The following is a 14,131-nucleotide window of genomic DNA, read 5'->3' on the forward strand; positions in this document are numbered from 1 at the left end:
TATGCTTATGAGCCGTGTGCCTAGTTTACATAAAGCCATGTAAAAAGCCACACTTTTACATAAATATTGGTTCCTTGGTTAAATTTTTTTCATGTTTTACAAAGTAAACAAAGCAGCCCCGATAGGAATATTGCTTAATACTGCAGTAAAAGGAAAAACATCTTAAGAGAATGCGAACACAGAAAGCACACAGGCCATTAACCCTCAAAACACATCTTCCAGCACATTTAGGTAATTCTGCTGAGTTTTAACAAAAACAAAAGTTGGCCGCAGATAAGAAATGCGTTCAACTCCCCACTCCCATAAGACACCCATTAAGTCCTAAACCAAACACTGAACGTGTCGGCACAATTAACACACCAGACCTCCAGGTCTTTGCAGAGCCCTTCTGATGCTACTGCTGGGAAAATACATGCAAACAACTCAGGCAGAGCATGATAGGCGAGAGCAGCTTACCAGCAGTATTTTTATTTACATTTCACAAGGTCTCCCTGCAGTCTGCCTTTCTGAGACGTGTCAGAAATGATCAGCTTACTGCAGGGTACCCTCACTGCCAGCATCTCGGGGACTCCTGTAGGAAAGCTGCACTGTTATGTCCTACAGTCCTGGCAAAAGATTGCTGGAGATGCTACAAACCAATGCTAAAACACACACGCACACACACAAAAACACATTAAAAACCTTGCAAGGATCAGGGTCTGACACGAAATACTTTTCAGATTTAAAGTTTCAGGTTTAAAACTGCCTCGAGTGTTGCTCTGAGGACCGGCTGTGGGCAGCACTGCTCCCAGAGCTGGCTCAGGCGGGTTCGAGGCTTGTGTTGGAAGGAACGAGTTACATGGAAACGTGCGTCCTAAGGAACGTAGCACAAAAAAGGGAAAGGAAAATTTCCGTGGAGATATCAATCTGCTGCTAAATACCATTAGCTACCTTTTGTATGGTGGATCCCTGGCCAAACGTTTGACATTTAAAAGCGCCGATGACATCACGCTCCCAGGGAACTTAGGAGACGCTTTCGCCCTGATGTGTGCAGGGATAGAGCACAAGAGTTTACCTTCGAGCTTCCTAACTTCAGGAGGTTTGTTTGGTACTGTGGCTCTGCAGCAGCTCTAAGGTACACAGAGCCAGCAGATGTGACCCTGCTCTCCTTCCAAAAATCCTCCTGCCCAGCCAGAAGGCACCAGCGAGGCAGAGGGGAGCAAGAACAAACCAGGGCTCCAGCAGATTGGTTCCCAACCACCGAAAAACCTTCAGGACCTCTGCTGTGTCGGTGTTCAGCCTGTCAGCATTTAAGCCATCCCCACCTTTTGTGTGCCCAGCTCTGTCATTGTAAAGGAAATGTGAATTTAATGCAGAACACAAGGGTGCTGAAATACCCTAACTTGTAAGGCATTTGTTCAGCACCCTGGCTATTTAAACTACACTTCCCTCTTGCTCACTCCCCTTCACGTCTTCACCCTGACATACAGAGGTGCCATACAAGCATTCAGGACAACAGAAAAACCTGCCAGTTTCTGATACGCAGCACAAGCTGGAGCAGAAAGGACCCACCACCACCCCAGTCCCAAAATCACAATTAAAGCGAGCCTCCCACTCAAACACGCTTGACTTCCACGTGACGACTTCTAGACAGACAATCAAATTCACACATGACTCCTGTTAACATGCTCTTAATGGTTGCAAATTCTATCTTATCATCGTTGGTCAAGTCATCTTTCTTCACTTCGGGTAATGCCTTCCCTTCCTACCTAGGAGAGTGCTGGATTTTAAAAAAGTGCTGGATCTTACAGCAGCTCTGCCGGCAGGCTGACAAACAGCCATGGCACTTGCAGCAGTTACTGCAGTTTAGGAGCCTTCGCCTTGAATTTGATCATTTTGCAACCAAAAATAAGTTTTATCTACAGCACTCCACAAGCATAATAGGAGAACTGAAAGTTAAGATAAATTCCTTTCAGTCTCAAGGTTGTCCTCAGGGGCAAGAAGCTGTTATATTCAACCTTAGCAATAAAGCTCTTACAGCTAAACTAAACAGAATCCAAGCAGGTTTTACATCTGAAGCGATCTCAAATTCACCAAGTGAGGAAAAAAATTTCAGAATCTCTTCTGTACTCCAGGGTACATGGTTATGACTCAACATTCACAGCTGTGGAGAAGGGGTCATTTCCAATGACCACGCTGTTCTTGGAAATGACAGGTTTAGACCGCTGCTTCCCTTCTTGCATGCTGAAGACTGTAGGATGTTACTTGCAAAAAAGACCTACTGTTTCAGCACAATATTGTTCGCGGGATGGTTTGCAAACAGCCACCGCTAGGGCTGCACATGGAAAATTCTTTGCAGTGTGTACCGCCACTAAAAATACAGTTAAGGTGAAAAAAATTACCCGCTATGGCCAAATTAAACAGGAGGGGGAATCTGGATATCGAGATGGAATGCAATTACCCAAGCTGGAATTTGCCCAGGACACTCTTGCTTAGAGTAGCCAGAGGGATCTGGCGATTCGATGTCAAGAAATAGCCAAGAACACGTATTTACAAGTGGCATCCTCTCTCATACCTAATAGTATCCTGCTATCAATGAAACCGGTCCGTAACAAGATCCAAGTTCTTTGCTACAGCCAGCAGGCTCCTCTCTGTGACCTGCAATCAGCTGGCAGATCCACCTCCACCCACCCAGCTTCGGCTGCAACAACTTGTGTGATGGCGGGGAAGGCAGCATGTCCCCTGACCTAAATACGAAAGACATTTGTAACAACAGGAAGCTTTCAAGTGCTTAAGTTGCCCTATGACTGATACACTAATCAGAAGTCACCCAAAGCACTTTTTGTTAATGAAAACGTTCACTGCTGTAATTCAACAGTTTGGATTAGCCCTCAGAAAAACTTCCCTTTCCCCAAATGTGAAGATGTGAAAGCAGCCTAAAAGGAGACTTGGCCTCTGCTGTTCCGAGCTGTCTGACAATAACCGAAGCACAAACCAATTCTTAAAAGAAAACGTACTTGAGATTCCCACCACCCACTTCCCCCCTTTGCCACTAAATAGGATGAAAACTAGAATAAGAGCCAGAGCCTCGCCGCTATGCCTAAGCCAGAGCTGCTTTTCTCAGGCCATGCGTGACAATTCCCAACACAGAAGTGCAAAGAACTCCTGGGTGGAGGAAACAAGCCGCAGCACAAGCGGAGGTGACAGGTTTTCAGGAAGATCAGTCCTGGTCACAAGGTCAGGGAGGACAGCGACCATTCGGCATTATTCTCCTAACAGGACTAACAGGGTTACACGCACCTTTCACCACTGAAGAGGATTTCGGATTTTTGGGACCTCTGAGCGGCCACAATGTTTCGTGACAGCCATAAAAATAATTTCAATAAGAGGAAAAGGGTGCTGATACCTACGCTGGTACAAATATTGCTGCGTGTGTTCGATTTACCAGGAATTCAGTTTTTACATCAAGGTACCTTACTTTAAATTTGCGTCCTGAATTCTTCCAACACACGGTAGAAATCAAAACGGGGGGAGTTTTAAGCACTGAATGCCTAAAACCCTGTAAGAATAACACAGCCCGTGGTCATAACAGAGGAGAGAAAATCCTCAAAGAGCTTCACTGGAAGCTGAAGGGGAAGGGTCGAACGTGCATCATCTCCCCTATGTAAATCAGCAAGTAACTGAAGCTTTCCAGGGAGTACTTTTCCCTAAATAGAAATGATCGCGAGGCAAATATTTCCCAGCATAAAAAGGCTACAAGTATTCAAATACATGCTTGTATTTAAGTTGCTTCAAGAGTTCCTACTGCACTTCTTGGGAAATCCACTTGGCCTTTTTCTTCCTGCTAAAATTTACTCCTAGAGATTTGCTATATTTCCCATCAGAATGGGAATAAAGTTCAAAAACTACTGCACGCTCCAACTGCACACAGACAATCACATTCCGATGAATGGACAGAAGGAAAGGTGCAGACAAACGTAGATTTGTAAATATTTACACACATTAGCCTACAAAGCAACCGGGGCACATGGGCACTGCCCGGAAAAGCATGCTAAATATTGTTATAAGAGAGCACTGAGTAAAGCAAAGCCGTCTTCATCATTTTTTTGTCCTCTACTGTTCAGGGGAGAGCTCAGAGTTCCTCAAACATCCCAAAGAGCATGACAACAACACAGGCACACAAAGGTAGGTCGGGCCCTGCCAGTTCCCCCCTCCTTGCTCAAACCCTTTGGTTTGGCACTAAATGGCACGGGGAGGGGGTTGCAATCGCTCAGCATCCTGGAAAAATTAATGAACAGCCAGAAAAGGCAGGAGCCATGAGGTTTAGTGGGCAATTTGTAGGAATATGTAGGAATATAAATAACAGGCCGATATATGTATATATAAAAATAAATAAATAAAATCACATGACTCCTACAGTGTTTCTAAATGAAATGAACAGTTACAGCGTGCAAACTTTGGGAAGCGATGCTGTCTACCTTTCTGGAATCGTCTGCACTGCTTGTGTTGCTTTTTTCTTTTATTATTATTTTTTTTCCCCAATCCCACCGCGGGTTTTTATTTTAATTAAAAAGCCCCACCCAGCAAGGTAAAGTCCCATCAGTTGGCAGGGCAGGAGAGGAGCAGGGGGTGTTCATAAAATGGATGCAGCAGATCCTGCTGAGGAGCAACATGTTGCAATCACCTTTCATTTTAGGGGAAGGGAGGGAGGGATTCCCTGAAAGGAACAGGGCCGGAGGGGGGGGGTTGGGGGGGGGGGGAAGGGAAGGAGCGATAAAAACGGCTCGGGGATTTATTTAACCCCCAAAATAAATAAAACCCCCTCGGCTTTCCCGAGCAGGGGCTGGGGCCGGCTCCCCGGCAGGAGGGCGGCTGAGGAGGAGGCGGAGGAAGAGGAGGAGGAGGAGAAGGAGCCGAAAGCCACACAGCAAAGCGAGGAGGAAAAAAAAGAAAATGGCGCAGAGACTAAGTCCCGACCGTCGACAAGGCGACTTTCCAGCGAGGAATCGGGGCCTAAAAACGGCTCCGAGGGGGTTGAGAGGAGCCCTGGGGGGCCGGCGGTGCCCCCGCTAGGGGCTGGGGGGGCGGTGGGGGGCCGGGGGGGCCGGGAAGGGGGCTCCGGGGGCGGCTGGATGGGAACAATGGGGCCGGGGAGCGCGGAGCCGGGACTTAGTCTCTGGGACGCCATGTCTGTGTGTGGCTGCGTGTGGCTGTGGCCGGGCCGGGCCGCCTCGCTCACTCACCGTTGGCTCGGAAATCCGCCTCGATCTGCGGGGAGAGGAGACAACGGAGAGCCCGTGAAAACAGCCGTCCCGGCAGGGGGGCAGCCCCCCTACCCCCCCGTGTACCCCCCCCTTTAATTCCTCCCCCCCCCCGCCTTTTAATTCACCCCCCCCCCCCAAACCACCACCTTCATCCCCGATTCCTCCCTCCTCCCCTTTCTGATTTTTTTAAGGGAATTCAATGACCCCGCGAGCAGCGCCGTGCCCGAGGTGTCCTTCACGGCGGGGACCCCCCCCCCCAGAAAAAAATAAAATAAATAAAAAATAAAAAACCACCCCGGGATGGGGATGATGGGGGGGATTGGGGGTAATAGGGGGGATGTGGGGGTCTCCCCGCCGCCCCCTGCCCCTCTCCCCGCCGCCCCCCAGCCCCCAGCCCGCTGCTCAGCGGGGACCCGTCCCCAGGGGGGGCTCAACGAGGGGTCTGGGGGGGCCAGGCCGGCTTGACAGGGCTCACCCCAGCCCCATGGGTCACCCCCCGGGGGGGCAGGCAGGGGGCAGCACCGGGCCGCGAACCCCAGCGCTGAAAGGGGGGCAGCGGGGAGGGGGGGGTCTGCAGGGACCCCCCCCAAAAGGGCGGCGAGGGGTTGGGGACCCCCCGGGGCACGGGGGGCGGTGCGGGGGCGCTCACCTGGGAATCGTTGTGCAGCTGGTCCCCGCTCATGCCGGAGGGTGCGGGAGGGTCGGAGCGGAGCAGGAGCGGAGGGAGGAAGGGAGCGGAGCCGAGCCGAGCCGAGCCGAGCCGCCGGGGACGCGCGGAGCGGGGACGCGCCGAGAGCGCAGCCCCTGGCTGCCCAGCCGTTGTGTAACAGACGCTAAGTCCGACTTTCGGCGCACTGCGCAGCCGCGGAGCCTTTTACCCAAGGGGCGGGGCCGAGGCAGCGTTAGACAGAACGCCGGGGCGGGCGCCAGGAAACGGCGGCTCTGTCATTTGCATACAAACCCCGCCTCCCGCCGGGTGTATTTACATACAGGCCACGCCCCCCCCGCCGCCGTCTTTACGCTCCCTCCGAACGCCGCCGACTCGCCCGCCCCCTCCCTCAGGGATTTTTACATATCCGGCCCCGCCCCCTTCCTTCCTCTCCTCCAATCGCGCCGCGCGAGCTGCCCTTCATTTGCATGCTCCGCCACGCCCCTCCCCGCCGCCGGACGAACCCGCGGCATTGTGTAAGAGCCCCTTCCCCCGCTGCGCATGCGCCCCGCCCCACCCCTGCAGGGCTCTCTTTGCATGCCGGGCCCCGCCCCCCGGCGCTGGCCCCGCCCCGCGCGGGCAGGGGAACATGGCGGCGCCGGGCGGTGGGGGGGAGGTGTGGGGCGGCCCCTCAGCGGCTCCTGCTTTTTAAAAGGGATCAGCCAACAGTTTTATTTTTCTTTTTATTTATTTTTTTTTCTCCCCAGTACGAACAGGGCTTTTAATTTTTCCTCCTGTGAGGAAACTGAGTGTAAAAAGACAACAAAAGCTTCATTTTCTTGTAGCTGTACAAAGCACGGACATTCCCACAATAACCCAGCCCCATAACCCCCAGCCCAGCCCCGTCAGAGGACATTGCTCCTGTTCTGGGGTTTCCTTTCGCTCTGCTGTGTGACAGGTTCGGTGCCCGCGGCCTGTTCATGGCTCCCAGGGCTGCCCCCGGTCTCGGAGCTTCCCCCCTGCACTTTTCCTCCGCTTCCACACGCAAGCAGAGATTTGGTTTGACGCTAAAGTAATCCAGCCCTGCCAGGTTATCTGAAGAGATACATCAAAATGTAACAGGGACAGCAGCCACCTATTTGCGCTGCATATTTATGTGCCACAAAGGGAAAACTCTGTCACTTTCTTGCAGTCTTCAGAAGAGGATCTGAGGACTTCCTTTTTTTAACCAGAGCAGACAAATATTTCTGGCTGTAGAGCTGTTTATTATGCAAACTGCTTTAGTCACTGTTAGATTTTTAAATATAAACATAGTCAAAAGGCTGCTCCAGACACCTCTCCTGTGCGAAGAGGTGCTTGCCCCCAGCTCACAAGAACGGGATGAGAGGAGGCTCCTGGAGCAGCCAGAGGTTCACTGCTGGGCAGAGCTGCACAGCCTGAGCTTCGTGGTGGGGGACAGCATGGGAGCGGGCTGGCACGTCCAGAGCTGGGCACTGGAAATTCCTAAAAGCCCTTTCTTCTGAAGCAGTATTTTTTTGTTAAAGATTACATATCTCCAGCCCCCCGAGAAGCCTTGCTCAGGAGGCCTTGTAAGAAAGGGAGCTGCCGCAACGCCGGTCAGAGGGAAGGCTCACCACCTCTTCCAGCAGCTGCCATCTTCAACGCATTTCTGAGCGCACTTCTGGTTGCAGAAGGGAGCCTCCAAAGCGGCACGGGAGGCCACACACCTTGTATGTGGACCCAGCCAGTCGAGCTCTGCCTGTGAAGGGAGCTGCCCAGTTTGCGAGCTCAGGTCCTGATAACGACCACAGTGTCCCACAGGGTCACCTGAAGGTCTGACCAGAGCCTGTGAGAAGCCGCTGCCCCGCCACCATTCCCCTGGCAGAACCCAAGAGGCAGGGAGAATTAGAACTTGTTCAGAGGTGTATCGAAGCGTAACACCCCCCACAGCCCCCTATAACACCTCACAGCCCCCTTCCAAACCTATAACCTGCTCTGTGATGCTCCAACAGAACTGCAGCACCTTCCCTCACCCCCTTCACAGCTCACAACCCTCGATGGTGGGAGGCTCTAAGCGAAGGAAGGGAACAGCCCACAGAAGACACACTGCTGTACAGCCAGCCCTTTTGACAGCAGAGGCTGGCAATGACACACTGGAGGTGTGTGGACCTGCTTCGCTGGCAAAATCGTGTTCACCCCCGCCAAGATAAACGGGAAAATTCACAGCTCTGAGCGCTGTGGTCTCACTCTGTCTCTCTGAGGGCTCCCCGGGACAGCAGTACGTCACCATCAGGTTAATGTAGCCTAGGTGATTGCTTGCAAAACGAAACAGCTGGAAATGGCACGTTTAAATTAAATCGTAAATCATCCTGCATATAAAAGCTGTAGGAAAGCCTCCGCTTCTTGGTCCTGGTGAATTGTGAGCTTTGATTTATTTGGTGCACTTGGGGCTTCTTGCTGTGTTCAGGCTCAGGGCACACATTTTAGGAGAGAGGTGGGTGCCTTTTTCCTGACCAGATTTGAGGCTGACACGATTCTTTGTCAGGATGGGATCCTGTGGCTTGCTCCAGCCCAAATCCTCGCTTCTGTGCATGGAAATCTGCTTTCCAGACCAGGCCTGCATCCATGCTGTGACTTTGTAGGGCGCTTCATCCTCCACTTCTGCTGGAAAAGGTCATCCCAAAGAGCGCACAGAGCTACACTTGCAGGATCTGAGAGAAGCAGGAACCCATTCCAGCTGGGAGCTGCTTCCAGGGCTCCTGCCTTCCCTGAGCACCACAGCCAGCACAGGCTCCATGCTATCGTGGTGCTCAGGCCAGAGCAGGAGGCAGCAGGAGCTGAGTCCCGCCTGGTCCTCTGCTTGCCAGCATCCATCTGGGAGAGCAGGTGGCAGCACTGCAGCTCGTCACCTTGGCCAGGCCTGGGCATGGAGATGGTGCAGCTGCGGCCGTTCAGCAGCACGTCGCTGCTCCAAGTAGGTCACCAGCCAACAGGGGGAGGGAACACCACAGCACATAGAACAGCTCAGGCTGTGATGTTTCAGACCTGGAAATGGAAGGTAAAAACAAGTGGGAGGCTCTAGGACCTATACAGGACACAAAACCTGTGTATCCAAATCCCTGGATCCTTTGAAGCCCTTTTCCCAAGTCACTGCCTTGTTTTCAGCCTCACGTGAAGACATCGATGTAGTGTTCATTCAGTTAGTTCTTTTATATTCAACTTTACTACATGTATATACTGTTTTTTAAGTTTCACTGTGAAGCAGATTTTATAAGTAAATAAAGTACTTGTCCTGATAGTTTGATAGCAATAGTCATAATAGTCATGTCTATGACCGTCCTTCAGAGTGCAGGAGGAGGCGCGCAATATTGCCAACTCCCCCGTTTTTTAGCAGTCCCAAGATATTTAAGCTTGCTTATTTTGTCTTCTATGATGTTACTTCATAAGAATCTCAGCTTTTGCGGCTCCCTCTAACAAGTTTCTAGCACTAATGTTTTAGGGGAAAAAAAAATAATAATACAAAAAGCTTCCAAATACAAAACAAGTTCATTCTGCCAATGGAGAACTAACAAAAGACCAGTTACAAAACAGATTTAAACCCTAAAATCCCATCTTCAGAAGCCCGTTGTGATTTGAGTTTTAGCTCCACTGTAAAGGCTGTGGTTTGCCTACTTACATTGCTAGTCTACATTTTTTTTCACAGCCAGAGAGACCTGCCTGATGAGAAGGATTCCAGACCAGCGTAATCCTTGAACCCTGCTGTCAGTAGAACAAAGTGACACTTGTACGAAATAGGAGCAGTCAGGTGTACGGCTCCCCTCTCACTTTTTATTAGGAGAATCTTCTCAAAACATTTGTACCTATTATGTACTGTTGAATGCTTTGGAAGCTCTTTATTTTACACTTTAATAAGCCACAGCAATTATTCACAGTTTTAGATGTAAGACGGGAGCAAATTAAGCAGAACCAGCAGATACCATTGTAAGTGGGAGCTTGCAAAGGTCAGTCTTAATTACTGAGTTTCACCTGGGATGGGAGAGGCTTGCAGATGTCCTGGGGAATTATTTGTTACAAAATAAGAGCTGATATCAGTTGACGTATATTATGCCCTCATTTGCCTCGATTAGGGGAGCTACGGGTGGTAGAAAGGTTGGTCATATTATACACAATATAAAAAATGGAATGGGAAGAAGAGATTTTGGATTATAATCTAAAGAATAAATAATTTCATTTTCTCCTGACAGCACACACGAAGTCCAGGTACATGTGCTGTGACTGGGGCTGCTGCCGCCTAATGCTGAACGCAGTTGGGTGCACATATTCCTCAGGAAAACCATGTGCTTACCATGGCAAGTGTAGGAGGCAATAGGATGTCTCCTTTTGAGCACTGTGTTGAAAGTATAATTGAGGTAAGGAACAATCTGCATCCCTGGAATTAATTTCTCATGAATTTAGGCTAGCCGGTTTCACCTCTTTTTCTCCCTCAACCCATTTTGGTCGCTATTTCTCACATAGTGACATAATTCTGTGATGCAGATTCCTGATACTGCAAGGAAAGGGTCCAAACGTTTCTATTTCTATCAGAACTGCTATTAAAAATACTCCGAGTTAAATTTGGTACCCACAGTTAATAAATGGTGCTCCTCCATGGTACAATGAGATAATATTTCCCTTGTCTGTAGTATTTTCCATCCAAAGGAAAGAAGAATCCCCATTTTGGGAAAGAAACTGCTCACTTGGAGTGCTTCCATTTCTGGAGCTGCGCCACGTGAAGAATGCTGGGCTGAGCTCCAGGAGATCTGAGCAGCCGAAAACCATCCAAAATATCGATGGGAGCTCTGATACTCATCACTGCACACCAGGCCAGATGCATCCCAGAGCCTGCCCCTGCCGCACCGGGGAGCGCTTTTGAAATGGGGGCTTGGAAAGCTTTGCTCAGATCAGCAGTGAGAGCTGAAAATTCAGCAGAGGCTCCTGGTGAGGCCCCAGGTGCAGAGGCCGAGGCTGGCACCACCACAGACCCACCTTTAAGCCCACCGAGGTGTTTTTCCCTAGTCCCTATGTGCTTTCTCTATCCCTGCCCTGCTTCTGCATCCGTAATCCCCATTCTCCCAGACTCTGCCATGCTCACAGTCTCCTGCATACCAGCACACCATTGCCCTTGTACCCCAAGACTCGTGCCACAGACTGTAGCCCAGGGGCTCTGGGACAACGATGAATCCAGCCCTCATCTCATCCCAGAGAGCTCAAGGAGAGCCCCTAAACCACAGGGAACATTCCCTTTGCTCCCAGAGGGGTTTCAGCTAGTAGAGCATTCAGAGCTTAAATCCTGAAAGATCTGCAAATAGCTCATCCCCGAGCCAGGAGGTGGCAGGTGGCCCTACTAATGGCTGGCAGCTTCCGTGCTCACCAAATTGCTGCTTTCACGTGGCAGCGGGTGGGCTGGCAGGACCGCGTGGCAGCTCTGCTCCTCGCTGCGTGCACCGGGCTGCTGGCGAGTCCCTGGGCTGGTTCGGGGGCCACCCCAGCCCCCTGGGCATCTCAGCTCCCTCTGCTCCCCACAGCAGCTTCGAGGGTTTCTGCTGTGCCATATCTGAGGGGGCAGACCCAGTGCCCGTCCCCATCTGGAGTCCTGGCTTTGGGGCTGTAAAAACTGCCTGCTGTGCTCCAACTCCTCATCCCACAAGTGCTGCTGGCAGCCTCCTTACCGGCACAGGTGATGGGGTGAGAAATGCAGCCGTGGGATCCTCTGCTAACCAGCTGAGGATGATTCAAAGGAGCCAGGGCTTTTGTTAGGCTTAACCCCATCGGCCTGATGAACAGCACGAGCATGCTGCCTGGGTGCAATGCTGCAGTGGGATGTGGTGGCTGCAGACTGTGCCATGCTGGGATGATAGGAAGTTTGGAAAATGCTTCTGTTTAAGCCTTGTGCCGTCCCATTATGGGGTTAAGGCTGCTACTTGTGTGAAAATGCAGTGAGCTGCTATTTCAGCTCTTTGACCCTAAACTGGAAAGTAACAGACCGCTGTTGGAGTGATTCTGATCAAACTTGTACATTTTTATCCAAATAGATAGCTCTATTTAAAAATATTTGTATTGCTCTTCTTAAATTTAACTTGATATTAGCTAGAACACAAATATTTCCTAAAATAGCTTGCAATGTTAGTATTGTAACACAGCTACCAAATCGTAAGAGTAATCAGGAAATCCTGCAGAACCACAAGTGGAAATAACTGCTTCAGAGTAACTTTGTCAGGAAGGAGCTAGAGAAGGTACTTTATAAGGAAACAATAGTAAACCTCAAGTCATGAATGAAAACAATCATGAAACAGAGTTTTTAAATAAAGTGATTTTTATTGGACTAATATATATGTTTTAATTATCATTTCTAAAAGTAAGTTGTGGCCTTCAGTGGGTTTTAGATTCATAAACTCCTTAGACCCTTTGGGAACATTAATAAATGTTTGCACGTCCTGGAGAGACCTTCATAAAAAAAAGAAAATCAAGATAAATATTGCCAGCACCAAGGATTTCACAGCCCCTTTCAAAAATCTACATCCCAGGAATAATAAGATTGAATTTTAAATAATAAGCGTAACTTTCTCCTGGAATTCTAATGTCTTGAAGATGTTATTTAGTATGATTTTTATGATGAGGCAGAATAGAAACTTAGAGCCAATCTGCTCAATATAGCTGCGCTGATTTAACACAGTAGCAAATCAATTTAATTAGATCAGTGATTATACCTGATGTGAGCACACCTTCGTGCTAGAGGAGGCTGAAATGAGTGGGAAATTACTCCTTGGGGTTAGAAAGATGAACCCAACTGCAGACTTACACCTCCCATTCCCCCTGTCCTGGCTTCAGTTAGGACAGAGTTAATTTTCCTCCTAGTAGCTGGTAGGGTGCTATGTTTGGGATTAGGACACGAAGACTGCTGATAACACCCTGATGTTTTAATTGTTGCAGAGCAGTGCTTACACCAAGCCAAGGACGTTTCAGCTTCTCACTCTGTCCTGCCAGTGGGCAGGCTGGGGGTGCAGCAGGAGCTGGGAGGGGACAGACCCAGGACAGCTGACCCAAAGTGGCCAAAGGGGTATTCCGTACCATCTGGGGTCATGCTGAACAATATAGAGGGGTGGCTAGCTGGGGGGAGGAGGGCCGGACTGCTCGCGGTTAGGCTGGGCATCGGTCAGTGGGTGGTGAGCAATTGCATTGTGCATCACTTGTTTCATACACATCATTATTAGTAGTACTATTCTCATCATTATTGTTGTTATTATTATTATTTTCTGTCTTAATAAACTGTCTTTATCCCAACTCACAGGCTTCACTTTCCCATTTCTCTCCCCCATCCCAGAGAGAAACATGGTCTGTTTTCCTTTAAAACAGACCTTTTTTTTCTGGACCAAAGTATGGAGTGGGGCAGGCAGGCTGCGAGGAGGGAAGGTGCTGTAACGTCTGGTGTCAAGGCAGCCAAGGAGGGGTGGATGGAGGAACTCCTGCGGGGTAATCCCTGGACCTCGACCACCGCCAGAAGCACCTTGGGTCCCCAAGAGTCAGCAACACAGGGCAGCACAGACCACAACCAGCCAGGGGATCGAGTCTTGGATCGGTGCCATCTACATCTATATCTATATTTATGTAGAAAGGGATAAACAGACAAAATCATGGCTTTAGAGAGCTCTGATGCTATGGAGATAGCACAGCAGCGTGGGTAAGCAGCTATCTGAACTGGTGTTTAATTTAATCGAAGGCTGCTGGCGGTGATGAGGGTGCTTCCTTTTTGTTACTGCTTTGGGCATCTGCAAGGAGCTCTGTGTGAGCAGCCCCGGTGCTTGCGTGGGAAACCAGGAGTGTAACACGGCACGGATACAGCTGGGGGCAGGATCAGTGCTTCTGCTCTCGGGTAGGCAGCATCCCAGCCTCTCTCCACGCAGCCCCGAGGTGCTGGCAGCACCTGCGGCACAGACAGCAGGTACTTCCTAAGCCCTTCTCCAGGGGGGTGCATCTGAATTCAGCATGGAACAGCGATTTCCACCCACGCTGCCCACAAAACCCACAGCCCCTGCAGTCCTGGGAACCATTTTTTGGTGATCGTGCTGAGAGCAAGCTAGATCAGAAGGAATAAATACAAGGTCTCCTGCGTGACTTGATGCTGATGGGCCCAACGTGGCTCAGAGAGGGGTTGGATGCGTTTTCCCAGGCATGTGGGCAGAGATGGGGCACACGAGATGCT

General features: G+C 50.2%; 1 protein-coding gene and 1 long non-coding RNA gene across 5 annotated transcripts in view; both read right to left on the reverse strand.

The window, feature by feature from the left end:
* TOP1 (DNA topoisomerase I) overlaps positions 1-6,150 on the reverse strand; it is a 66,929-nt gene extending 60,779 nt beyond the window's left edge. Inside the window, exons 1-2 of one of the 2 annotated variants that reach the window (XM_084538367.1) lie at positions 5,893-6,150; positions 5,223-5,247 (exon numbers count right to left, since the gene is read on the reverse strand). In XM_084538367.1, the coding sequence (XP_084394493.1) occupies positions 5,223-5,247; positions 5,893-5,925 (58 nt within the window). In that variant the 5' untranslated portion in view covers positions 5,926-6,150. Of the gene's footprint in view, positions 1-5,222; positions 5,248-5,868 lie in introns of both variants that reach the window. The other variant, XM_084538368.1, reaches the window with a different exon arrangement.
* Positions 6,151-7,815: 1,665 nt separating this feature from the next.
* On the reverse strand, positions 7,816-11,642 carry LOC311445611. Of its 3 annotated transcripts, none has more exons than XR_014698539.1 (2): positions 11,601-11,642; positions 7,816-8,937 (listed from the first exon to the last, which is right to left on the reverse strand). It is a non-coding gene; the product is annotated as an uncharacterized lncRNA (long non-coding RNA). The 3 variants fall into 3 exon arrangements; XR_014698540.1 differs by lacking the exon at positions 11,601-11,642 and adding an exon at positions 11,303-11,551; XR_014698541.1 differs by lacking the exon at positions 11,601-11,642 and adding an exon at positions 9,569-9,665.
* Between the last annotated feature and the right edge of the window lie 2,489 nt (positions 11,643-14,131).

The sequence above is a fragment of the Aythya ferina genome (genome assembly GCF_964211825.1).
Source record: "Aythya ferina genome assembly, chromosome: 16".
Taxonomy (NCBI): Eukaryota; Metazoa; Chordata; class Aves; order Anseriformes; family Anatidae; genus Aythya; species Aythya ferina.